Source organism: Papio anubis, chromosome 14 (genome assembly GCF_008728515.1).
Source record: "Papio anubis isolate 15944 chromosome 14, Panubis1.0, whole genome shotgun sequence".
Lineage (NCBI taxonomy): Eukaryota > Metazoa > Chordata > Mammalia > Primates > Cercopithecidae > Papio > Papio anubis.
This window is the reverse complement of record NC_044989.1, coordinates 15,033,122-15,060,998: the sequence shown is the minus strand read 5'-3', so window position 1 is coordinate 15,060,998 and position 27,877 is coordinate 15,033,122. Positions and strand designations below refer to the sequence as shown.

At 41.4% G+C, this 27,877-nt stretch overlaps 1 protein-coding gene and 1 long non-coding RNA gene across 4 annotated transcripts in view; one reads left to right on the top strand and one right to left on the bottom strand.

Moving 5' to 3' along the window:
* The window catches only part of NBAS (NBAS subunit of NRZ tethering complex), a 405,988-nt gene that overhangs the window by 274,049 nt on the left and 104,062 nt on the right, over window positions 1-27,877 (top strand). For all 3 annotated transcript variants that reach the window (XM_021924592.2, XM_003908295.5, XM_017947297.3), the window contains 2 exons: window positions 12,777-13,006; window positions 18,115-18,225. In XM_021924592.2, the coding sequence (XP_021780284.2) occupies window positions 12,777-13,006; window positions 18,115-18,225 (341 nt within the window). The remainder of the gene's footprint in view (window positions 1-12,776; window positions 13,007-18,114; window positions 18,226-27,877) is intronic.
* On the bottom strand, window positions 1,259-22,918 carry LOC103876744. The gene is made up of 3 exons (XR_004178380.1): window positions 22,845-22,918; window positions 8,324-8,361; window positions 1,259-1,337 (listed from the first exon to the last, which is right to left on the bottom strand). It is a non-coding gene; the product is annotated as an uncharacterized LOC103876744 (long non-coding RNA).

The following is a 27,877-nucleotide window of genomic DNA, read 5'->3' as shown; positions in this document are numbered from 1 at the left end:
AAGCCCCTTATAAAACCATCAGATCTCATGAGAGCAGCTTGGGGTAAACCACCCTCATGATCCAGTTACCTCCACCTGGCCTCTCCCTTGACACATGGGGATTATGGGGGTTATAATTCAAGATGAAATTTGGGTGGGGACACAAAGCCTAACCATATCATTCTGCCTCTGGCCCCTCCCAAATCTCATGTCCCTTTCACATTTCAAGACCAGTCATGCCTTCCCAACAGTTCCCCAGAATCTTAATTCGTTCCAGCATTAACCCAAAAGTCAAAGTCCAAAGGCTTATCTGAGACAAGGCAAGTCCCTTCTGCCTATGAGCCTGTAAAATCAAAAGCAAGTTAGTTACTTCCTAGAAGTAACTATGCTCTGCTTCCCTTTTAAACATGAGTTCCGATTCCAAACCATCTCTTTTTGTGATTGCATAAAACTGATTGCTTTTAAGAGCATCCAAGTCACCTTTTGAATGATTTGCTTCTTAGAAATTTCTTCCACCAGATACCCTAAATCATCTCTCTCAAGCAAAGTTCTACAGGTCTCTAGGGCAGGGGCAAAATGCCACCAGTCTCTTTGCTAAAGAATAGCAAGAGTCACCTTTGTCCCCAGCAAGTTCCTAATCTCCATCTGAGACTACCTCAACCTGGACTTCATTGTCCATATCACTGTCAGCATTTTGGTCAACATCATTCAACAAGTCTCTAGGAACTTCTAAACCCTTCCACATCTTTCTGTCTTCTTCTGAGCCCTCCAAACTGTTCCAACCTCTGCCTGTTGCCTAGTCCAAAGTTGCTTTCACATTTCGGGTATCTTTATAGCAGCATTCTGCTTTCTGCAGTATTAATTTACTGTTTTAGTCTGTTTTTATACGCTGTAAAGAACTAACTGAGACTGGAAAGAGTTTTAATTGACTCACAGTTCAGCATGGCTAGGGAGGCCTCAGGAAACTTTCAGTCATGACAGAAGGCAAAAGGGAAGCAAGGCACTTTCTTCACAAGGCGGCAGGAAGGAGAAGTGCTGAACAAAGCAGAAAAATCCCCTTTATAAAACAATCAGATCTTGTGAGAACTCACTCATTACCACGAGAATGGCGTGGGGGAAACCGCCCTCATGATTCAATTATCTCCACCTGCTCTTTCCTTTGACACATCGGGATTATGGGGATTATAATTCAAGATGAGAGTTGGGTGGGGACACAAACCTAACTGTATCAGCCACTCCATCAGTCAGCTGTCAGTCATTAAGCATCCCTCATGTGCCACACCTGCTGCTGAGCCTTGGGGTTGGAAGATGACTATGGCATAGTGCCAGACCTCAAGACCTTGGCGCTTGCTCTAAATCTGTATGAGACAGTTAAGTAAATGTGGATTAGATTGGCAGCAAACTAGAGAACTGAAGATGGATGTGAGATAGACAACAAGTTACAGCTTTTAAGAAAGCTGAAAAACTGGCTTCACAGCCACATTTTGGGCTATAATCTTTAGTTTCTTTCATTAAAGTAGTTCTCTTGGAGGAAAGTTGTAGTACATTATATTTTTCTTGTTTTCCCTGATAGTAAATTACTTTATACCAAAATAAAAAGAAAAGTCCTAATGTATGTATTGTTTGTGACACAGATGAGTCAGGAGAAAACCGTTTCATTCCATCCCACCTTTCGTATCCGGCCACCACTCTTTCCAAATCCACATACTACAGTCACTCTGCAGGAAACAACTAAAGCTTGCCAAGAAATAAAGCAAAATACTGAAGGATAAGGGTTCAAAGTGAAGGTGTGTTTATCTTGGTTTCTGCTTCTGTGTTCCTACAGTTCTTTCCACTTGGTGGAAAGTGTTTTATTTCCAGGTCTTATATTTTGTGTACCTTTTATCAATTCAGCGTTAGAGTACCTACTCTAAAGGACATAGAGCTTGGCATTGAAGTATAAAGAATACATCTGGGTTTTTATTCCTTTCTACCTCTTACCCCAATTTCTGTTTCTTCCATCCAGCTTCTATCAACCCACCATCTCTGCCCATTAACTCTTGTTCTTATTTCTATCACCATTTTTCTATTGTATTAGTCAGGGTTCTCTAGAGCGGCAGAAGGAATAGGATATAGCTATGTATGAAGGAGAGTTTATTAAGCAGTATTGACTCACACCACCCACAATGATGAATTCCCACAATAGGCAGTCTGCAAGCTGAGGAGCAAGGAAGCCAGTCCGAGTCCCAAAACCTTGAAAGAAGGCAATCCGACAGTACAGTCTTCAGTCTGCGGCTGAAAGCCCAAGAACCACTAACAAACCAGCGATGTAAGTCCAAGAGTCCAAAAGCTGAAGACCTGGGAGCCTCATGTTCAAGGGCAGGAAGCATCCAGCACAGGACAAAGATGAAGGCTGGAAGACTTGGCCAGTTGGCTTCTTCCACCTTCTTGTGCCTGCTTTATTCTAGGCACACTGGCAGCTGATTAGACAGTGCTCACCCACACTGAGGGTGGGTCTGCCTCTCCCAGGCCACTGATTCAAATGTTAATCTCCTTTGGCAACACCCTCACAGACACAATCAGCAACAATACTTTGCATTCTTCAATCCAATCAAGTTGACACTTGATATTAACCTTCACGTCTATCAAATTGTCTTTTCCTTTGAAAGTGTTCCTTGGAGCTCTCCTGCCCTCATGCTAGCTCTTGGCCTCTAATTCCTGGTTGTCACACTACCCACCCACCCTGTGGCATAGTTCCAGCCACCCACCACCATTCCCTTTCTGGGTGCAACAACATAGGGTAGCTGCTGTTCAGAGTCATTGCTTGAGGAAGCAGCATTAATCCTGTGGGAACAGAAGCCAGTAAAGTCCAGGGGGCCCAGTGATGATGCCTGAACACCTTTCAGCTGGTCCAGACAGAAAGAGGTGCCCTCTGGTAGCCTGAGATAGCACATGGGCATGAGTCAGCTAGTTCTCCAGGGGCTTCTTGGCAGTCTCTGGAAAGCATCCGATTGTGGGTCTGAAAGGAAAAATGAAGAATTAGAGAGAATCCAGGATGTTTTTCCCATCAAGATGCAAAGGCTTTCTGAATGTCTTCCAGACAGACAGATGTGTCACCAGTGAGTGGGTTTCCATTTGTTTCCATCTCTCCACCTCATGTCCTCACCTTAATTCAGTCTTCCATAGTTCTTCACCTAAACGTCCTGCGACAGCCTCATGAACATCACCTTGTCTTCATGTTTTTACTTTTATATTTTCCCCTGAACAACTGCGCGAGTAGTCATTCTAAAATGGAGGTGTAGACATCCTCGTCTCCACCCAAAATCCTTCAGGATCTCCCATTGCCCCAGCATGTTCTGCACATCCCACGATCGGCCTCTGTTTTTCCAACTTCATCCTTCTGTGCTGCAGCCATACCAAAAACTCTGCCTTCAATGCTTTTTGCCACCATTTCTTTGCTTAGCTACTTGGTTCGGGTGTCACCTCACTCAGGAACCTTTCTCCAGTCCTCCAGGCTGGGTTGGGTCCTCCCCCGTGTGCTTTTGTATTCCCCTATACTTACCACTGTCAGAGCACATGCGTTCTATTGTTTTGAACGTAAATACTTTTCATCTTACTGGAAGAAAGTGGGATAAGCTGCCTTGCTGAGCCTTCTGGCTTTCATCTTTCTCCTGTGCTGGATGTGTTCTGTTCTTGGACATCAGATCTGGCGCTGTCTCCGGGAATTGAATTGGAGGACACCCAGTTCCTGTCTGTTCCCAAACTGATTGCTCACTTGGTGGGGAGAGACTCTCCCCCACTTCTGGTCCACAGACATCTTCTGCATTGATGACTGTTGTGGTGTGAGAGCAGAGGAGAACCCGGTGTGGGAGTTTTGTAAACAGCCGTCTTAAAGTACCTTTCACGTTCATTCTGCTGTTTGATCCTTTGAGCAACCTCATTTTGCAGAAAAGGAATCTTCTTTATAGAAGATATAACTCAGAAGTGTGGTTACTTCCTCAGGGTTACTCTGGTAGAAAGTGATATCCTGTCATTTAAAACCCTGGATGCCAAGCTTTACCTGCTTTTTACTTGGACAGCGGCCGCTCAAGCTTTGTTTCCAAAGAAGCAGTGTCACTGTTTTTCAGACGTGAGTGATCTTGGCGGCACACAAACCTAACGGGTAATTCCCAGCAGGATATTTTCCTGTGCCGCTCCATGTCTACTAGGTAACATCCTGCATAGGACAGATAAGACCCTCAGTGAACTGGCTGGCTCTTCCTTACCCCTCCAGCCATGTTTCCTGACACTGCTTCTTTTGAAGTTTATGTTCTGGCTGCTCAGAACTTAGATTTCTCTGAATTTAATATCCTTTATGGTGCCTCTGTGCGCATGCAGATCCAGTTCCCCATCTGAAATACTTCTTCCTTCTCCCCGCTGTGGGCAGGCAAGTCTGAGCTCAGAGGCACCTCCTCTGAAACTTACTTGGCCTCCTTCCATCTCTCTCTGTTCCTTGTGTGTGCACCCATGGAAGCAATTCTTTTTAGGATGACAGTCGATACACATCTCTCTCCGCTCAGTGTGGCAACCTTATTTGAAGACAGGAATTCTCTTGCTCCCTGTATCCCCAGACCTAGCCCACTGTAGTTATTCAGTGACTGTTGATTGGTATGTAGATGAGTTCAGGGGTCATGTCAAGTGCTGCGTGTCACAACAGCTTGAGGTTTCAGGTTTGCAGTTGTGAGTTCTGACCCTCATGGATTTGAAGAAAACACCGGTAGACACGATAGTTGGATGTTTTAAGTATATAGGAGTTTTTCATTGACTGCCTAATGGCTCATTATTTGAGTGTTTTCAGCATCTTCCTCTGCATAAAACAGCACTGCTGAGTTCAGAATTAAATATGACAAACTCCAGATGAATCATCTTGGAAATTGAAATCAAAGTGGTTTCAATTTGTTGCCTACACATAATAACACCCAGTGAAGCTTAGCTTTCACTCAGTTGTCAGTTCAACTTGTTTCTAATTCCACAGTCTTTTCACATTTTCTCTTCCCACCTCCTGGCTATGCGCTGCAGGAATGCAGGCTTAGGTAGATTACTAGCCTTGAATAAAAGTGTTGATAGAATTTGTGGGCTTATTTCCCATGCACAGCCTGTGCACCTTGAAGGGCATCACCGTCCTGAGCCAGCAGAGGCCCCCTGGAGCCCAGCAGCTCTCTCAGATGATCCATGGAGCTGCCTTCCTCACCTGCGTTTTTCCTTTTAATTTTATATACTGATAGTTAGCAAATGGTCAGTCCGAGAGAATTTTCTCTTCTAGCGTTTGTTCTAATTAACTTATTTTTACGTTTAAAAAATAATACACACGTGACCTAAAAACTCAATGTTGAAAATAGTAAGTAATAAAAAGTCAGTGTTTCTCATTTGCATCCATCCAGAGATAGTTCATGGCTGTACATACGTATATAACTATATTTTAGACAGATGTAAGTAGGCTGTGCACATTGTTCTGTACTTGATTTTTTTCCCTCATATCTAACCTTTGTAATTATTGTAAATGTATTTTGAAGTGTGATCTTTGCAGCATTCTTTTACATAAGTGTTCAGAAGATAAAATCGGTTAAAAATGGAAGCATGTCCTTTAGTTTTATAGACTAGGGAAGCAAACTCAGCAGGGGATGAAATTCAGAACATTACGGTAGACTATTTCTAAAACGCATTTTTTTAAGCTACTAATTGAAAATACTAAGTAGAAAATTATCTCAAGCAAAATAACAACCCTAAAGGGGAAACACACCACCTGTTTAAAACTTTCCAAATAATATTACCAAGAAATGTAGAGACTATTAAACCAGAATGGATTTATTACCTCTACTAGTAAGCAGTAGATTAAGTCATTGAGCATTTTGTTGTCACGAATATTTATGCATATTTTGTTTTTACAGGGATTTGACCATATTCTTTAAAGAAACCATACTTTATTCACCTCCCTGAAGAACTGCATTGCCAAGTTTTGAGGGGAAAATCAAGTAATTTAACTCTTCACAATTTCCTTTTCAAATTATGAATGGCTTTTTATGCTGTTAGTTTTTGCAGCCTGTGATATTTTGCCATATCACTTTGAATACTGAATATGGAAGATTTTGAAGCTGCCCAGAAAGCTCTTCTTAAGCTTCTTAGAGACTAAAAGCTTTCATACTCATGCATCATGTCACTGAAGTTAGATGTTGGAAAGAGGGAGAGAAGTTTGAGTTTACTAACCAGAAACCTCCGAGTGATTTTAGGTGTGAAACTGGATGTAGAACAACTCATGGAGACTTGTTCAGCTGTGTGGGGCAAGCGGGTGGGAAGCCAGGTGTCTTGAGTCACTTTCCAGCTGCAAGACTACAGCTCTGGATGCTTCAACTACAAATAGGAGTGTCTATAAAACAAGAAACAGTGTTCCCCGCGCACATCCCTGGCTTGATAGGAGGGTCAAATGAAAATCATGTGAAAATGCTTTTGAAACTTTAATGTTATGTACTCGTGGAGTGAATAAATGTATGTATGAAATGCAGTGTTGGAATGAGTAGGAGATGCTTTGGAATATTTTGGGAAAAGTAGTGATAAGCTCAGGGGAAAAATTTTTACTCAAATTTAATTTGAATATTGGAAATAATCATAACCAGTAACCAGTAAAGTTTCTTGAGGAAGACATAGAAAGTACCAGTGGCAATGATCAGAAAATAATTTGCATAGGGAGCTAGAACTTACAAATGCTCATTCATCCAGTCTCATTTAGTCTTTATGGGGATTCAGAAGAAATTGCATCAATTTTAGAAATGGAAAACTTAAATCTCATGAGGGAAGAACTGGTAATCCAGATCATTGATGCCAACTCCTGTGTTTTTCCCCCATAACTAATTTTTTCTTGGAAGCTTTTATGAGAAGTTGTCTCTTCTCATTTTTTATGAGTTATTCTCAGTATCATGCTTTATACAATAAATTGAAGTACTGAAAATCTTTTTATACACAACAAATATTTGATGAGCTATAAACTCGTATACGTACAACCTGTTATCAAAAAATTAATAGAATGTCCCTAATCACCACCTTATTATTTATTTTTTGTATAGATGGGGTCTCACTATGTCACTCAGGCTGGTCCCGACCCCCTGGGCTCAAGCAGTCCTCCCACCTTGGCCTCCCAAAGTGCTAGGATTACAGGCACAAGCATCTGTGCCCAGCCTCACCACCTTATTAAGACAGAATTTTAAAAGGAGGTGTATTTATATCAGAGAGTTTAACGGAAAATGTTATTGTTGCTTATGATTCTAAAACACTCTGTTATCATTAGAGAAGAAAAAACAAGCGGCTTGAAAATGCAGCTCAGGGGCCGGGCGCGGTGGCTCAAGCCTGTAATTCCAGCACTTTGGGAGGCCGAGACGGGTGGATCACGAGGTCAGGAGATTGAGACCATCCTGGCTAACATGGTGAAACCCTGTCTCTACTAAAAAAAAAATACAAAAAACTAGCTGGGCGAGGTGGTGGGCGCCTGTAGTCCCAGCTACTCGGGAGGCTGAGGCAGGAGAATGGCGTAAACCCGGGAGGTGGAGCTTGCAGTGAGCTGAGATCCGGCCACTGTACTCCAGCCTGGGCAACAGAACAAGGCTCTGTCTCAAAAAAAAAAAAGAAAGAAAATGCAGCTCAAATAGAATATGCAGTTGAATACCTAATGGACTTTTATATTTACACACACACACACACACACAAGCACATATATATGGCATGAGAGGAGGAATGTATGTGTGGAAAAATGCCTGGAACAATACAGAATGACAGCATTAAATCTATCATTGAAAATCTATCATTTGTAAAAGGACTCTAATGGCAAGTGTATTAGTTCATATCTGAGACTCGGTAATTTATGAAGAAAAGTGGTTTAATTGACTCATAGCTCAGGCTTTACAGGAAGCATGGCTGGAAGGCCTCAGGAAACTTACAATCATGGCAGAAGGCGAAGGGGAAGCCAGCGCGTCTTACCATGGTGGAGCAGGGGAGAGAGAGCAAAGGGGGAAGTGCCACACACTTTTAAACAACCAGATCTCATGAGAACTCCATCATGAGAACAGCAAGGGGGAAAGTCTGCCCCCATGATTCAATCACCTCCCACCAGGGCCTTCTTCAGCATGTGGGGATTACAATTCGAGATGAGATTTGGGTGGGGACACAAAGCCAGGTTATAGCAACAAGTCTTACTAACATGTAGTGGGAACTGTGTCTACATTGGTCCAATCAAGAGCCTTGTATTTTTAAGAGATGCCCCTTCCTACATACCGAATATAAAAGGATGGTTCTTATGGAGCATTATGCATGGGAGTTATAGCGCTGCTTTGTCACTTACCAGCTTAAAGGCCTTAGATGAGTTCATTCTTTATTCATCTGTAAAACAGAGATGACAGTAAGAGATGCCTGTCCTACAGGGTTGTTAGTGCAAAATGAGACTCAGTACATCTTAATGCAAAATGAGACTTAGTACATGTTTTAGCACTAGATGTGTTCCATCCTGAAGACTGAAATGCTAGATTTTTATCCTTAAATATCTCTTGGGAAAAGTGAATAAGTTTTTTGTACAAAGAATATGAAATAAAAATGATTCACAGAGGACTAGATAATTTGTATTTAGTGAGAAGAGATTAAAGTTGCATAAACTGTGTAGAAATCTGTTGGCTATAATGTGTGGCCTGAAATTATAATTTTTTTTTTTTTTTTTTTTGAGATCAGGATCTCAGTCTGTCCCACAGGCTGGAGTACAGTGTTGTGATCATAACTCACTGCAACTTTAAACTCCTGAGTTCAAGTGATCCTTGTGCTTCAGCCTCCCTAGTAAGTAGGACTATAGGCATGCACCATTATGCCAGGCTAAGTTTCATTTTCTTAATTTTTTTTGTGGAGACAGGGTCTCACTATGTTGCCCAGGCTGGTCTTAAACCTCTGGCCTCAGTTGAGCCTCTAGCCTCATAGAACATCCTTCTTTCTACACCTGCAGGTATTTGCAAAAATTTATTTTTTCAATGACAGAAGTCTCGCACTGTCACCCAGGCAGGAGTGCAGTGGTGCAATCTCAGCTCACTGCAACCTCGCCTTCTGGGTTCATGTGATTCTCCCACCTCAGCCTCCTGAGTAGCTGGGACTACAGGTGAATGCCACCATGCCCAGCTAATTTTTTTGGTACTTTTAGTAGAAACGGGGTTTCTCCATATTGGCCAGGTTGGTCTCCCACTCCTGACCTCAAGGGATCCACCTGCCTCCACCTCCCCCTCTGCCTTCCAGATTGCTGAGATTACAGGTGTGAGCCACCGTGCCCAGCCTCTTAATGACAGAATTCGTATACATTTTTAGGATTTCAGTCTTAGAAAGCTGATCACCTGGTGATGCTCCTTTGCTTTATATCTGAAGAAACTGAGTCCCCGTGGAATCAAGAAAGGGAATCAACTGCTGCCTCCATGGAGTTTCCAAAACTCTTGGCTTATGATTGTGTGAGGCTGCTTATATTTGGATGCCTTCTCTGAATTGTTTATGTGGACGTCTTTGTCAGTCAGTAGTTTTTAATTCTTTCAGAGTAAGCTCTGTGTCCAATTTGTTTTCATAGAATAGTCGAGAAAGGAGAGCTTTAAAATACCTTTTTTTTTTTTTTTTTAGTACCCCGTAACAAACTGTGAGGAGGATGTGCTATTAACATTCTTTTACAAGTGAGGAAACAGATAGGAGGTAACTTGTTCCAGCCTGCGTCTCTACTGAGTGGGGAAGCTGCAATATCAGCCAGTACTACAGACTTTAAAGCCAGTCTAATCTGCTCCTGCTTTGACCATGTACCTGATATGTGCAGGAGACTGTGCTGTGTTCTGCAAATTATGATACACACATGGTCTCTGCCCTCCAGAAGTTTTAATTTAAGAGAAGGCAATGCAAAATGAATTACACAGTAGAAGTGCACTTAAACTATGATTTGTGTGTGCCTTTTAGCCAATTCCAGAGTTCCTTTTATTTCTGGAGTACCTCCTTCCTGCCAGGTCTTGGTTTGTACATTTTATATATATTGTCTCTTAGGCTTCTCACAACCACGAACGCTGCATATTATCACTGCTATTTTATAGATGAGACAGTGAAGTTCATAGTTAAGTGATTTGTACAAGGTCATTCAGCTAGTAAGCTCTGTGTGTCTGTGCTTATTTCACTGTGCGTCATTTTATTCCTTGGCAAAAGGAGACAATACTGTCTTTTGGTCACATATGAAGGTTGTATGTGGGGACTCAAAACTTTCTGTAGGTTATGTAAGAGCCTGTGGAAATGTTTGTAGTGATAACCATGCTCATTCTTGCTATGCACTAATATTTTGGAGCTTTTGTCTTCACCTGGCCTTGGGATTTGTTTCATGGACTATATTAGAATACAAAGAGAATAGAAACCAGCAGGATTCTGCCATTGAGGCTAATGAGAAGTGTAGGCCACTCTCCTAGTACATGTATTAAATCTTGGAGATACCAGAAAATAAAAAGTCAAAAATGAATGTGGAACAAAACTATGAGAAACCGTTGCAAGAACTAAGGGAGTTGGTTCTAAGAGTAGGGGATAGAAACAATAAATAGCCTGGTAGAGAGAGGGGTGTGGAGTTATATGGAGAGATAGGTTAGATGGTTATAGCCTTTCCTTCAAGGTGTATTCAGCAAGTTCAGGCTGAAAACTTTAGTCTGAAAGCACCAGGTGAGAATATACATGAAGAAAAGCCTTCTTCATTGTTTTGCTGAACATAGATTTGGTTGTGGGGTATAAATCTGGGGCACTAGGAACTCCTTCAAGGAACAACAAAAAGAGCTCTCCTGCCACCCTAAAACCATGATCATTGGATATTTGGTCTTGCTGTCTCTACAACTGGGAAGGAAAGTGCAAATCAGATGAGGCATAAGAGCAGCAGGCCATGGCAGTGCACACCAGAGTGCCAAGCAGGTGAAGATGGGCCAGCTGGCCCATGAGCAGCATCCCTGCGTCAGAGAACTGCAGAGGTGGAGGTTCAGGGTGGTGCCCTGAGGGGTTTGGCCAACAGATAGAAAGGGGATTTAGTTAAATGTCAGCCATAGATGCACAAAGAGCTGGGTCACGGCATCCCCTTTGCCTGAATCTGTTGCCAGGAATACTGTTTATATGCAGCTGGTTCCCAAATCACTCCCTAATTGCAGTTAGATTTGGCTTATACACTTCATTTTTCCTTCAAGCCTTAGCCATATAGATGTTAGCACATTTTCTACCTTTTACTGGAATTTGTCTCCCTGTTTTTTGCTGCCCTCATTATTACTGGTATGGTACCTGAGTATTTAACCTAGACATTAACTATTTGAAGAAAACTTTGATAACATCTGCCCATTCCTGTGTATTCCCAGAGCATCCTAGGCTTAATTGTATCACACCATTTTACAGTTGTTTGCATGACTCTCTGTCCTGATAGATTGTATTCCTGTAGGGAAGAGCCATGTTCTCTTAGTGAATGACTTGTTAGTTAACAGGTGCACAAGAAATATTTATTGAATGAATGAAAGATGGCCTTGTAGCTTACTATGGAATAGTTTGTATTCAAACCCAGTTCTTTTAACTTGAGACACATATTTGTGGTTTTTGAGAGTAGGACTCAGTGTATGCATATAGGTAGGGAAAAAATTAAATATAGTAAGATTGACTTTTACTCAAATCCTTGTGCCAGAATCTAAGAAGATTTCTTTAATTGTTTTTTATTGGCACTCCCAGATTGTTCCTTAATAGGATCAAGAGAAAGAATGTCAGGCTAGGTTTGGTAATCTAGACATTGACAAATCTCCTATGCAGCTCAGAATAATGGCTTACACACTGGAAATGCTGACAGCTTACTATAATTAGCTGTGTGTTTCTGAGAACCAAAGGTAGATTCTTGTTTTTTTCCTCTAATTTGCTTATATTAAATATGTGGCATGTCTTCCCAGGAATTGGGATTGATCGAGTTAGTGCTGTTCAAGTATTAAGCTCCCTGTTAAGTAATTCCAAAATCATGGCTCAGCTCTGTAACTTCATTAACACCCAGACCAACTTTAATGCAAATAAATGTGGCCAGTTAATCACTTACTCTCCTTTCCTGTCAGCTGTTGGATTCTAGGTTGTGTTCTATTTGAATGAATTTCTTATTATTAGAGAAGCTGCTAGGAATCATAGAATAATATCCCATTGAGCCCCAAATTAGAAGAGTAAAAATTGGTTGGAAGCCTTTTTTTATGCAACTTGCACTGTTTATGATTTCAGGAACAGGGTGGAGGTTTTTTCCCAAACTTATCCCTGGAGAAAATACTTTTCTCCTCAGCGGTCTAGCCATTTATAGTGAGGTTATTGAACTGCAACTTTGTTATTGAGAACACTTATTGTAGTCTACAGCAAATTTATCCAGAGGCAATGGTGATGAAAATTACTTCCAGAGTGAGTTACTGTGAGTGATCAGATGGTTGGGAGACAAATCTGATGGAGGTTTATAGTAGTTGAAAGAGCAAGAATATATTGTTTTTTAAGTGTTTGGAGGTTTTAAGGTTGAAGAAGAACAGAGCAAGAGTTCAATAAGCTGTTTTTAGGCCTAGTTCTGTGTCCTGTCTTTGTGGTCTGCTACATGGGTAAAGTGCCACTTCTGCAAACTGACTTTTCAGGGCCGTTGTGAGCCTTATGAAATGGCAATAGTGTACGGAGCCAAACAGTTCCTTGCAGACATGGCCTTCTTCCTTTTGTTACTCACTTGCTCATGTTCGTATGACGTTTGTCAAATGTCTTCTTTTCCATGTCTTTCCTAGGCTGATCCCAAAGAACTAATCAAGATGGTCACCAGGCATGTGACTCGACATGGGCATCAAGCCTGGCCTGAAGACCTTGTTTCACTGACCAAGCAGTTACACTACTACAATGAACGCCTCCTGGATTTCACTCAGGCGCAGATCCTTCAGGGCCTTCGGAAGGGTGTGGACGTGCAGCGGTTTACTGCAGATGACCAGTATAAAAGGGAGACTATCCTTGGTCTGGCAGAGTAAGTGATACCCTTTGTCTCATAAGAGGATGGATTTAAACTGCAAAAGAACAAGTTCAGCTACCAGGACTATTAATTTCAGTCCTCTGAAGTTTTACGTTCATGGTTGCTATGAATAGGGCTTTCCCCAACTTCTTCTAGTCTTATGTGGGCTGTGTGCCTTCTCCAAACCGATCAGTAAATGCAGACAGCATTCCCAGCTAAAAAAGTTTCCCAGATGTTTAAATTATTAGTTAAAATAATGATTTTTGGCTAGGTGTGGTGGCTCATGCCTGTAATCCCAGTACTTTGGGAGGCTGAGGTGGCCCAAGATCTCAAGATCCCTTGAGGCCAGGAGTTTGAGACCAGCCTGGCCAACATGGCAATACCCCATCTCTACTAAAAATACAAAAATTAGCCAGGCATGGTAGCATATGCCTGTAATCCCAGCAACTCGGGAGGCTGAGGCATGAGAATCACTTGAACCCAGAAGGTGGAGGCTGCAGTGAGCCGAGATCATGCCACTGCACTCCACTCCAGCTTGGGCAACAGAGCGAGACTCTGTCTCAAAAATACCAAATAATGATCTTTTTAAGCTTATTTTTTTAAGTTTCTATTTTTAAAAAAAATTTCCTGTAGTTTTGATAGCCCAGTTCTAAAATTATGACCATGTTAGAGGTAATAACGTGGTCGGGGTGAAAAATGGGAAGCTCAGGATGGAAATTTAAAAATAAGATTGTTCTTTGTGTCTGGCTAGAAATCTCACTTTTCAAAGCACATGGCACTTTAATTTCTTCTTCAGTATGGTCAACTAGATACAATTGACTTGTTCAGGGTAACTTTATCTGTCCTGGTCTTCTAGAGAAAGAGAAGCCAGCTGTTTTCCCTTTAGTCCCTTCCCCCTGTCAAGAGAAGAGCAGGCCTGTTGTGAGATGATCGCTCAGTTCAAGGCCCAGGCGGAGACCTTGCTTTCTCAATGTGGAATTCCCTTTGGTTTTAGTGCTGGTGTTTGCTTTTTGTTTTCATTGTTCAGGTCAAATGAGAAGTACTTACATGTTAGAAGTTGGGATTCCTAGTGTGTTCACCCACAACAGTTATCAAGTAGAGATGTTTTGTTTTTAAGACCATAATTTATTGAGTGCTTATCATGGGCAAGGCACTATGCAAAGTGCTCTATAAACTTTGTATAAATGTCTTTTAATCCTCAAGGATAACCCTATGAGATAAAATGTTGTTATCCCTAGTTTATAGTTGAGAAAAATGGTGCTTAGGGATATCAAGTAACTGCCTGAATTTCCATAGATGGTGAGAATCACAGCTATGATTTTAACCTGGATCCATTGCAAAGCCTCACATCTTCACCACAGCACCGTATGCCTCCCCTACTACCCATTGCATTCTCAAGGAAGCAGTGGATGTGATTCAGTCTCTAGGCTTCCAGCCTTTGAAACTAAGGTTAAATTGTACCTACATTTAATGATTATTTTTCTCTCCTGACAACTTACTTTAAAATAGCAAAAATAATCTTGATTGTGGTAGTAGAGTATGTTATTTTTTATCATTATCATTTAAATCCTTGAGAAGGTGGCAAACTCATCTTGGTTCTCTGTAATACTTTTATATTAGCCTGGACTTCTTTCTTACTAGAAGACACCCAAAATTCTCTTTAGAATAAGGCATGGCATAGAGAGATCAAAAGAAAAATAGCAGGAACAACCTATAGCTGGTCTCAATTAAGAAGAGAAATATGGAATTGTTTTTCTCTTCTCCTCTGTCCTTCCGGAGGTTCATAATTTCATAACGTCATTTTGTGTCCAATTTGAAAGTGACCTGAGAGTCCAACCTTCTGACTTTTAAGAAAAGGAATCAGAACTAGAGAGCTTTAAAGAGTTGCTCAAGGTCACACAGCCAGGAGTTGAGCTTGGGTTACTTAAGTCCAGTATGCTTTTGCTGGACATTTGGTAATCCTTGGTGCCATGTTCACGGTTTCTTAGATGATTATCATGCAGAATAAAAACTTATAAGGCAAGGCATGCCTTATATCATCAGTTACATTTTGCTAGAGTTTTTGGCCTTTATTTTCTTTGTTAAGCATGCAGCTAGCATATGCTATTTGAACTATGTCCTAGAGAACAAATATATGCTTTTGATAAATATATAATAGAATCTTCTGTACAATCTGTTACTTAGAAAAATATACAGCAGTGTTTGAATGGCTTCTTTAAGATGCCTCAGAGTTTCCACCAGCTTGCTGCTTTCTTCTTCTGCTATGGAGTTGGGATGTCAATGTCTCCCACACAAGAATTCTTGAAGGATTCACATCCTTCCGTTTGCAGCATCACCTTCACTTGTACACAGTGTGACCATTCTTCCTTGTCTTTCTCACTGCATGTCCCTTTTCTTTTCTCTTCTCTTCTCTTCTTTTCTCTTCTCTTTTTTTTCTTTTCCTTTCTTTCTTTTTTTTTTTTTTTTGAGACGGAGTCTCGCTGTGGCACCAGGCTGTAGGGCTATGGCAGGATCTTAGCTCACCACAACCTCCGCCTCCTGGGTTGAAGTGATTATCCTGCCTCAGCCTCTCGAGTAGCTGGGACTACAGGTGCGTGCCACCATGCCCGGCTAATTTTTTGTATTTTTAATAGAGACATGGTTTCACCGTGTTAGCCAGGATGGTCTCAATCTCCTGACCTCGTGATCCACCCACCTTGGCCTCTCAAAGTGCTGAGGTTACAGGCGTGAGTCACTGCACCCAGCTGCATGTCCATTTTCATGCCATTAGTTTTCTGTAAGTGCATTGTACCTGTCCTTTACTATCTGTATGTCTTAGGGAATACATTCTCAGGGGTCAGACAGGGTAACTGTGAAGAGGGTATAACATAGTTTGGGTCCTTCCCACCTTTACCAAGAGATAAAGATATCAGCCCTTATTGAAAATGTCTTGTGCCTGGTAATGTGCCATACCCCCATAATAGAAAGAATGAATTAGTAATTGTCCCCTGTTCTCAAGGAATTCTCATTCCATGATGTGGAGATAGGTAGTCAAATACTTCAAGAAACAATTTCTAGGCCGGGTATGGTGGCTCACACCTGTAATCCCAGCACTTTGGGAGGCCAAGGTGAGAGGAATGCTTGAGACCAGGATTTTCAAGACCATCCCTGGCAACATAGCAAGGCCTTGTCTCTACCAAAGAAACAAAAACAAAAACAAACAAACAAAAAACTAGGTGTGGACGTATGTTCCTGTAGTCCCAGCTACTCTGGAGGCTGAGGTGGGTGGGTGGGTGGATGGCTTGATCCTGGGAGGTCAAGGCTACAATGGGCCTTGATTGTAGTACTGCACTCCAGCCTGGAAGGCAGAGAAAGACCCTGTCTTCACCAAAAAAAAAAAAAAAAAAAAAAAAGAAAGAAAAAAAAAGAATTTCTAATTGACAATGACCTAATCCATGGGTTGACAAAGTTAATCCCAGCCTTCGTCTCTTTTATAGCTCATGAACAAAGAATGATTTTAGCATTTTTTAAAGGTTTTATAGTAACACAAAAACAAAAACAAAAGCCATAAAAAGAAGACTATGCCAGAGAGACTGGCAGTAAAGCCTGAAATATTGACTATATTACCTTTCCCAGAAAACGTTTGCCAGCCCCTGGCTATGCAAGCATATAAATGCCATGGTTTCCTTAGCTTGGGGAAATACAGTCTTAGCAGAGTGACTTAATAGTAACAGGTTTCTCTTCTGTCTCTGTGTTTTCACCCACACCATTCTTCCAACTAAAAATTCCATCCTACGTTTCTCTGCTGGAAAACAGGAGTCAGTCTTGCGGGAGTCTTTCTAAAACGGCCTTAATGTGAGTGCCCAGGACTGCTTTCTTGGAATTCTTTATAGGCCTAGAGATTCTCAAATCTGGTGATGTCATTCCCTGGTTTAAACTTTCCACGGACTCTTCATTGCCTGGAGAATGAGACGCAGGTCCCCTAGCAGGCCTGAGGACCCAGTACGTTCCTTGCTTTGACCCTTGCTTTATCTCTCATCTCTGAGAAGCCCTCATTCTCTCAGAAGGCTCTTCTCCCTCCCACCCTCGGCTGGGTGTGTGTATAATTATCCTCCTAGTTGCAGTTCACATTGGTCACTTTCCGTTCTTGTGGAACTTCATGGTCTTCTCTTTTAGCTCTACCACCGCTATGTTTAATTGCTGGTTCACATCTCCTGTCTTCCACTAGGCTGTGGATTCCTCAAGAAAGATGCTTGTTTGTTTTTATTTCCTAAGGAGCTAGCACAATACCTGGCACAGGGCAGAAAACATGGAAGTTTGTTAAGTGACTCATTGCGCTTTCTCAAATCTCTACCCTTGGACCAGGGATGTACTATGTTTTGATTGTAGGCTCCGGAGTCTAGTTCGTATCTTTTCAACCGCAGCACTGTGACATTCTGACTGGACAGGTCTTGGTTGTGGGGGCTGCCTATGCAGAATGCTTGGGATGCCTATGCCGGGTGCTCAGGATGCCATGCGGGGCTGCCCATGCGCGGTGCTCGGGCTGCCTCTGTGGAGTGCTCGGAATGCCCATGCGGGGCTGCCTACGGGGGTGCTCCAGATGTTTATGTGGGGATGCCTACCTGGGGATTCCTGGGATGTCTATGTGGGATGTCTGCGGGGTGCTCGGGATGCCTCCACGGGACTGCCTACACATGGTGCTTGGAGTACCTACAGGGGGATGCCCACGTGGGTGCTCGAGATCCCTACTGGGGGATGCCTGTGTGGGACTATCGATGCAGAATGCTCAGCAGCACCCCTGGCCTCTACCCATGAGATGCCAGTAGTGCATCTGCCCCTTGCCCCACTTTTTATGCTCAAAATGTTTCCAGACATTGTCAAATGTCCCCTGGGGAACAACATCATGCACAGTTGAGAACTACTGGTCTAGACAAGTCCTTAGTAAATTGTAATGTACCACAGTGAAAAAGAGCATGACAATTCCTTGGAAGTACTTTTCCTGGACCACTGTGAACTGTCTTATTAAGGACCATACTGCTTGCACCCCTCTCACTGGAGAGCAGTCCTAATGAGCATTTTCGTTGCTGATTGAAGTCATGTGTTTCTCCTCTCTCCCTTCCTGGGCCTGATGGACGTTTCTGCAGAACCCTAGAGGAAAGCGTCTACAGCATTGCTGTGTCTCTGGCACAACGTTACAGTGTCTCCCGCTGGGAAGTTTTTATGACCCATTTGGAGTTCCTCTTCACGGACAGTGGGTAAGCACACAGTTCATATATACGTTTATTTCCATGTCTTTCTTTAGAGTCTATTTTTGAAGAATCTCGAAGAAGTTGTAAAGTACAATTTTAGTTTTCCTTTCATCTACAGTGGACTAGTGTCTTGGTAAGTTCTTTCCTTTGATATATCTTTACCATTCATGGATGCATTCATTCAATGTTTTTACTGAAAATTTTTTGTGTACTGGACTAAGTATTAGTCACTAGGGTTACAAGGATGAGCAAAAGCAGGCATCCTAGCTGTCTTGGAACTTATAGCCTACAGTGGGAGACAGATGATAATTGAATAATGACATAAGCAAATGTGAATTAAAACTCTGAAAAGTACTGTATAATAGAGCTCAATTAGAGGGTTTGGCATAGTTAGCAGAGGCTTTTCCCAGGAAGTAACACTTAAGCAGGACTTAAATATTGGGTTGGAGTTAACTACACAAGTAGAAGGGAACCATTTTCTAAGTAGACAATACAGTAAGTTCAAAGGCCCTTTGATTAGGAAGAGATAGAGTGTTGGTGAGGTGCAAGGATTCGTGTGGAACATGGTGTGAGATGAGACTGGGGCAAGGCATAGGAGCCAGGCAGTACGGCAAGATCATGGAGGCCCTAGCAAGGGCTTTTGACTTCTTCCTGAGAATAATAAATAGAAGGCTAGGATAATAGAAGGTTAGTTAAGGATTCTGGTGAACAAGGACATAATATGACCAGATTTTGCATTTCGATAAGATCACTTTGGCTACTGTGTTGAAAGATTTTAGGAAAGTTATGGTGGACATATGTGACCAGTTAGGGAGCTATTATTGTAACAGACGGCATGACAAGTGACCATTGCTTGGAGTAGGGATGTGAGGTACAGAAAAGGAGGCCAGAATGGGTTTTAGAGATACTTACAAGGGGAAATAGATAGTACTTAATATATTGGTTAATAAGGATAAACTAGATATGAGGGTGAGTAAAAGGGGAGGTGTCGCGATGCACCCCTAGGTTCTTACTTGTTCACCTGCTAGATGGTGGCATTACTCAGTGAGATAGGAAGCACCCAGTGAGGTAAGGCATTTTGAGGGGAGTGTGAGGAAAAGGCAAGAGAGGTCGGCACCGTGGCTCACGCCTGTAATCCTAACACTGTGGGAAGCCACAACAGGTAGATCACTTAAGGTCAGGAGTTTGAGACCAGCCTGGCCAACATGGAGAAACCCTGTCTTTACTAAAAATACAAAAATTAGCTGGGCATGGTGGCAGGCTCCTCTTTAATCCCAGCTACTCGGGAGGTTGAGGCAAGAGAATAGCTTGAACCCGGGAGATGGAGGTTGCAGTGAGCAGAGATCATGCCATTGCACTCCAACCTAGGCAACAGAGCACAAGACTCTGTCTCCAAGAAAAAAAAAAAAAGGAAAGAACAAATAGACAAGGGAATGAGGAAATGAAACACACTGAAACAGTTAAGAGAAAAGGCCAAGTCAGCAGTTGGATCTTACAGATCTGGGGTTCAAATGGAGCTAGAAATACTAACTGGGGAGTCATAAGCACATAGATGAGAAATAAGTGATGATGTGGATGTGCTTGGGGAAGGAACAGAGAGTGAGGAAAGGAGAAGGCTTGCGGCAGTGCTTGAACTCTTCCACATGTAAAATGGTAAAGGAAGAGCTGCTAAAAAAAGGGTCAGAAAGAGAGCAGCAGGAGAGGTAGATAAGAGGGAAAACAGGAATCTTATTTTAGGGAAGCCATGGGAAGAAAGAGTTTAAAGAAGGGGAGTGAGTATTGAGTGGGGTGAAATCCTGCTGAATGGTCAAGAAATGCTATTTTTAGCACCTTTAATTTTTATTAAACACTTAGAAATTTTAACATTTCCTTTTTAAGTATTAAATTGCTACATGGGAGATAATGTTATCTATGATAAATATTGCATGGATGTCATCATTTTTGAGGCACAGTAATATGTTCAAATAAATATTTCTTATGATTGGCATTTAAAAATATCCTGGCATTTTATTAAATATCTTTTTTCTTTCATTGAATGTTATGTAAAAGGGTGTTGTATCTGTACAAACAGGATGCTTCCTTGGTCTCTGAATATATTATAAATTATCAGGCAGTCGAGTGATGTGCAAGACTGTTCCTGGCATATCATTATACCTGATAGCACTGTGATTATGCAGATGCACAGCAATTACAAAAGCAGGAAATCATTACCTCCTGGCATCATCACTTGTGAGTGGCAAAGCACTTAATATTGATTTAGTAATTGGTGTTAGGTGCTGCCTATTCTTTACTTAAAAGGCAGCTGTTTGCCTTACTATTTAATCTAGCTTGGTAACATAGAAATCAGCCTTGTTAATACAATAGAAATCGCCCAACATTTATTTATTGTGTGAGTGCCACTGGGAAGTTACAAGAGAAATAATGTTGTTTGTTTTAGGGTTTTGTTTTACTGTTCCTTTAAAAAGTAATTTTTTCCCCTGTAGAGTTCTTTTTCTCATAATTGTGAGAAAGGTTTCGGAGGTTATCACCTGCATCAGCACATTTGCGGATAAGTGTACACAGAGAGGGTTGGGTGAAATACCATTATATAGCAGATGAATCGTAAGCCTTAAAATCAAAATAGCTAGATCAAACAAATCCTATTGGTGTCACTTCTAGGTGTGTGTCCATGGGCAAGATAATTCCCTTCTCTGAAGCTCATTTTCCTCCACTTTAAGCAAGGAGTAATACAAATTAAATTATTTTATGGTAAAATATCTAACCTGTAGTACCTGACACATGATCACAACTTCATTAATGGAAGGTTTTCCTGGAATTTCACTCTTGTCAGAGATAATTCTCATAAACACATATGTTTTTGAGTTGCTGGACTCTTTTTTCCCCCATTTCTTGCTGTTTTGCTTTGTTTTGTTTTAATGTCCTGCTAGTTTTAAATAGCAGTGATGGCTTTGGGTAGCCATGAATGCCTAGAATCACTTCCAACTAGCAGACACTGGCTCTCTCAGCCTCTTGGTTCCACTGGGGCATGTTGAGCCCCCCAGACTCAAGGCTGCTTTTCACTCATTACAGACTTAGTAGCCATCTTCAGCTCTGGGCTATTCTAGACATGTCGGTGGATTTTTATAGACAATAGTAACTACCAGAGTACCTGTGGCCTATTGATGACAGCATGGGTTTTGTAGTCAGATCAAGTTTCCAGATCCAAGTCTACTGCCCATAGCCACCAACCATGTAGCCTAGACCATGTTTCTTAATCCTCTTGAGTCACTATTTTCTAGGTTACAAGGATCATTATCCTCACCTCAGAGGGTTGTGAAGATTAGAGAAAATCTGTGGAAAGTGTATAACCGAGTAGCTCTTTTAAATTTGTATTAGTCCATTCTCACACTGCTATGAAGAAATACCTGAGATTGGGTAATTTATAAAGAAAAGAGGTTTCATTGACTCAGTTCCACACGGCTGGGAAGGCCTCAGAAAACTTTCACCAATCATGGTGAAAGACGAAGGGGCAGGGAGGCAGGAAGAAGTGCCAAGCAAATGGAGAAAAGCCCCTTATACAACCATCAGATCTCATGAGAACTCACTCACTGTCATGAGAACAGCATGGGGGTAACCATCCTCATGATTCAGTTACCTCTCACCGCTTTCCTCGCACAACATGTGGGGATTATGGGAACTATAATTCAAGATGAGATTTGGGTGGGGACGCAACCAAACTATATCAAGGCTATTATGTTTTTTTTGTGCTATTCTTGTTAATTCTGCCGATTTGATTAGTACCTTTCAGTTTTGGACGCAGGGTCATTTTAAAATGCAGAGGCTGCTTCTGGCTGATGTAATAGTACTACATTTATTCATCAAATGTTGTTATTATTACTTAGTATCTTTGTATTCCAAGCATAATGTTAAGTGCTGAACAAGACAGACACATCCTTGCCCTAATGGAGCTTATATTCTAATAGGGAACCCTCCCCCATCACCCTGACCCCCACAAAAGCTGCTGAAAAGCAAGTTACATGTTGTAGTAAGTACCATAAAGGAAATGCACACGAAGTAGGCCTTCCAAGGGGAAGGCCTCTCTTGGATGTGAAGAGGAAGGAGCTGACTACTGAAGAGGAGTGGAGAAAAGGGCATTCCAGACCATGAGAAAAGAAGGCCTGGACAGTTCTTGTGTTTTTGAGTAACTAAAGAAAGACCATTGTGGCTGGGATAGAGTAAGCAAAGGAGAACTAAACTGAGGACAGAACATGTCTTTATACTGCCAGACTTGGTAACACCTTCCATCTTTTCCCTTCTTATTTAGACAGCAGATTTCAAGGCCAAACATCCTATGCTTTGGTTTCACTCTAATATCTACTTTTTGGTCACTCAAGTGGTTATACAAGTGATTTATCTTGGTTGCCAGAGATCATAATACTATTTTCTTCAATGTTGGTTAGTTTACTATTGTTTCCTTCAGACACATGGGAGGGGTCCCAGGTCATCGGGACTCTGAATGTGCTGTGCTGTTTACCAGAGCTGATTTCATATTCTCTAGTAGGATTATTTTGGTCCCAGATGCAAGAATGGGTAAGAACAAGGTCTGTCTGAGTAGAGATGAGTAAACTATAATGCATCCGCCTTACCTTTTTCTGAATTGAAACAGAAGATAGAATTTCTGCCTGAAGGTTACTATTGTTCAGGTGGGTTTGTGTCCAGGTTGCTACCCTGTAAAGAATTCTAAATTCTGGCCTTTATGTCCCATGGCGCCCGGTCCCATCAACCCCCAAGGGCTGAGGAGTGCAGGCGCCGCTCGGGACTGGCGGGCAGCTCCACCTGCAGCCCTGGTGCAAGATCCACTAGGTGAAGGCACCTGGGCTCCTGAGTCTGGTGGGGACTTGGGGAACTTTTATGTCTAGCTAAGGGATCATAAACGCATCAGTCAGCACTCTGCGTCTAGCTCAGGGATTGTAAATACACCAATCAGTACTCTGTATCCAGCTAACCTAGTAGGGACTTAGAGAACTTTTATGTCTAGCTCTCTGTGTCTAGCTAAAGGATTGTAAACGCACCAGTCAGCACCCTGGGTCTATCTAGCTCAGGGTTTGTAAATGCACCAATCAGTACTCTGTATCTAGCTAACCTAGTGGGGACTTGGAGAACTTTTATGTCTAGCTAGAGGATTGTAAATGCACCAATCAGCACTCGGTCAAAACGAACCAATCAGTTCTCTGTAAAATGGACCAATCAGCCCTCTGTAAAATGGACCGATCAGCAGGATGTGGGTGGGGCCAGTTAAGGGAATAAAAGCAGGCTGCCCCAGCCGGTTGGCGACTATCCTTTGGGGTCCCCTTCGGTAGTGTGGATGCTTTGTTTTTTCGCTCTTTGCCATAACTGTTGCTGCTGCTCAGTCTTTGGGTCCACGCTGCCTTTATGAGCTGTAACACTCACCGGGAAGGTCTGCAGGTTCACTTCTGTCAGCGAGACCCGAACCCACCAGAAGGAAGAAGCTCCAGACACATCTAAACGTCTGAAGGAACAAACTCCGGACACGCCATCTTTAAGAACTGTAACACTCACCGCGAGGGTCCGTGGTTTCATTCTTGAAGTCAACGAGACCAAGAACCCACCAATTACAGACACAATGTGAAGTATATATATAGACAAGTTAGAATTGACATTCTATGAGAAATTAAAAGGCTTTAGGGATACCAGGTTGTCCTTACAGAAGAGACAAAGCCTATTCGTATGACCTTCAACATTCTCACTCTGTTGCTGTCATAAAACATTTCATAAAAGAACTACTGAATATCAGCATGATGAGAAATAGACTCTAAGATACTCTTTATTGATTCTGTCATCGACTCCCTGGGTGTTTTTGAAAAGTTAGTTAAATTCCATTCTTCAGTTTGCAGACACTTGGCCAAAATGTTGGCAAAACTAAAAAATGCCATGATTATCTTTTTTTTGGAGACGGAGTCTCGCTCTGTCGCCCAGGCTGGAGTGCAGTGGCCGGATCTCAGCTCACTGCAAGCTCCGCCTCCCGGGTTCACGCCATTCTCCTGCCTCAGCCTCCCGAGTAGCTGGGACTACATGACCACGTTTTCTTTGAGTAATCACATATTCAGCTGTCAGGCAGCATTATGGATCAAGTGGTACATCAAGATCATCCTGAGGCATTTGTGTGCTGAGTTATTGGATGACTTCCTCAGGCAGGAGCAGTTGTGATTTGGAGGGCAGAATGTCTTGTTGCTTGGTAGTGAGTGGTGAGGCCACTGTTCACCAGCAGTGATGGTTATTCACGTGGATTCATAGATCTTCAGGCTTTTAGGGTTAGTCTTTGGGGAAAATGCTTACAAGCCACTGCAGCTGAACTGTGCCCAACATAAAATTTCAGCATGAAAATATCAGCTTCATTGCTTTATTGAGTAGAAGCAGAAAGCCGGACTTGAAAGACCCAACTCGGAATCAGTCTCCATCTCTTACTAGTTGTGTGATTTTTGTCTGAGCCTTAGCTTCCTTCAGAGAATAGGAATATTTAGACCTTTTGCAGAGGGTTATTATGAGTGTTAATGAGGTAATAGAAACAAGAGTGCTGGTAGGTTATCTGTACATTTTCACTTCCAGCCCTTCCTCATCCTCTTTATTCTGTCTTCGTCCTTTCCCAGCAGCCTTCTCCCTTCTCCCATTCACCTTCTTCCTTCTTGCCTCCTCCTTCCTCTTTCCTTCTAAGTACTCCCTTCAGTGAGCTAATGAATTTTTGTAATCACTCAGTCTCAGCTGAGTAAAGAAAAGTGTGTTTAAATAAGTTTGTTTTTCTTATACAAATAAAAGTCCTTTCAATACCTGATGTTCTTGAATCACATTTTTGGGTGACTGACATCTGGAAGCCATTACAGAACACCTTATTCATGAGATTAGTACTAATAATTTATTTCTGTGCATTGAGTACAACTAATGCTGGCTGCTTCTGTTAATCGCTGAAAGTTAAATATGCACTATGTATATAAGCTGCTTTATAACTAAAACTTGGTTCAGGAAAAATCACTTAAGCAGGTTTGAAGGGTAATCATTAATTTGATTAGTGAAAAGACCACAATGGTTTCTTGGTATTTCTTTCTACTCTTTTAAATATGGGTTCTTTGGAATTTTTTTCTAAACAAAGATTTCAAAGAAAGATTTCCCTTTTCTGGTTCCAAAGGGAAGATAACAGCTTCTTTCAATGGAAATGATTAAAATGAGTTATTGATTACTGGCATCTATAAAAGATCTTAGCACGTTGTAATTTACTGAAAAGGGACGTTTGGGTATTTATCATGTGTCAGTAAAGGTATTCCAGTATCTGTCTTGACAAGATAATTAGGTAAAATTGCACAGCAGGCAAACTAAATTGTAGGCACAGAAGAGTAAGTGAGTGGGCAAGAGGGAAAGTAATGTGGATGGAGAGAGACTATATTCATAATCAAGTCAAACAGAGATGAACTAAAGCTGTTATGATATAGTCATTGTCCATTTTGTAGATGAGTCTGTCTTGAATACTTGGTTTATCAAGGTGTTATGAATGAAGTATGACAGGAGAACTCTTTTCGGTTATTGCTGCTGGGAGAGAGAACTCATGTCTGTGTTGCAGAAAGAATCCTGGTTTTGAAGCGGTTGTTGACACGGGTGCTTGACCTTGATGGTTGCTTTATGATGTCCTGAGCAGTTGTGTATTTTGAATCCAGACAGATCTGGACTCTTTGTCTTAGACAAGTCATATAACCTCTCTAAATGACAATTTCTCATCTGTAAGTTGATAATTACCCAACTTTAACTTAGCAAGAAAGTAATCAGCATGATAAATATAAATTTGTTTTCTCTCCTCCGTTTGGCATGTTGTTCTGCCTGCAAATCTTTGTCAATAAGATTCCTTTTATTGCGACTACACAGTTTCTTATTCACTTCCTTACTACATTGTTTTCAGACTTCATTTGGAAATTATGAAGGAACATCAGAAATTCTGTGATTCACTGTCCCATACTACTGTGTGTACACTATCTTTCAGAGATGATGGTATTCTTTGAATAGTGATAGTATCAAGAATATTTTCGACCACCCAGCTATTTATATTCACTGTTCCGTGTACAGGCCCTTTTGCTTTCTTGATACTTCTGTTCACATTATTTCTGCTTAATTTCTTCCTACAATGCCAAATTCAAGTGCTTCTTTCAGTAAGCCTTCCATTATCATTGATTTCTACATCCTCTGCAGTCACAGCTTTTAGTGATCCTACTCTTAATTGGACTATAATTGTGTGCCCTTTGTCAGGTGATACTGTTGTTTTGCATCATTATTTAACTGTAAGTATTTATAACTCAACTGGATTTTCAAACTTGGATGGGAGCTCTATGCTGTAAGTCTTTATGTCCTCCCCAGTTCTGAGCACAGTGCCTTCTACTTAGAGGACACCAAAGTTTTTGCTCATGCACTCATCTATTTAGCATTCACAAGACATATATTGAATGTTTTCCTTGTGCCACACACTGGTTCTTAGTATTGAGAAACTAGAGATTCAGATGATGTAATAAGGTCTATGCCATCAAGCAGCACAGTCTAGTAAGGGAGATAGACAAGGTAATAAGTAGTTAAAATACGTTATGAGTAACAGAATAGAAGGATATTCAGCACGTGCCGATAGCTCAGAGGAGGCAGTGAGAGAAATTTTTATAGACTGGGGACATATTTATAGATAGAGATATTCTTGTAAATGTTTGCACTGTATCTGAATGGAAAAATAAGGTTTTTCTTGAAGCAAAAGTAAAAAGACCAGTTTTTAAAAATTACTTGATGCTTTGACTTTATAGATTACCCTTTTTATCCCAAGTGTTGTCACATTCTCCTAAAAGTTTTAAAACATGATTTATACTAGCTGTATCTACATAAACCAAAAACATGTCTTTTGGCACTTTCAATAAACAAATTGTCGTATTTCAGAGGAGCTGCTTTAGAACTTTTTGAAGCCTAACTTTGTTGCTGCCCAAGGTCTCACTTACTGCCCCCAGATGCTTCCGTTGCTGCTTCCAAGAACCCTAGAACCTGGACACTTCTGTGAGTGCAGGGCTGCCTGAAGGACTCTTACAATTAGAGAGTGTGAAACTCATCACGTAAGGGGCATTGAGATTATACTAGACCAGAGGTTCTGTCCAGATTCTGTCCAGGGAGAAGCGCAAGACCAAAATTAACCCCCTCCTTTCCCCTTCTAAAAGTACAAACCAATCAACCAAGCAAAAATACCTTAATTTTTCTTTTCCCAAGAGTTTAAACGACTTTTAAAAATTAGATTACAAAGACATCTAAGTTAGGATGAAAGTATTAAGATATGTGTTTTATTTAAGTAGCATTACTGCAGATAACCCAAGTGAAAGTTTAATTATCCCTTTTTTTCTATTTTTCTTTTATCTGAACACAGCATAAAATTTGGGTTTATTGAATATTCATTCAAGACTCTTGCATGTAAATCTTAAGCCTAAAAGTTTAGGGTTTTTTCTGTATCATTTCCTAAATTCCTGAAATAATAAGCCTGTTTCTGTTTCTGTGAAGAAGCATAGATTTTAAACCCTTTTAATGACATGAATACGTGATTAAGAGTGAACACTGACAGATGTTAGTTTATTTCCTAGCTGGGAAACATCAGACAACT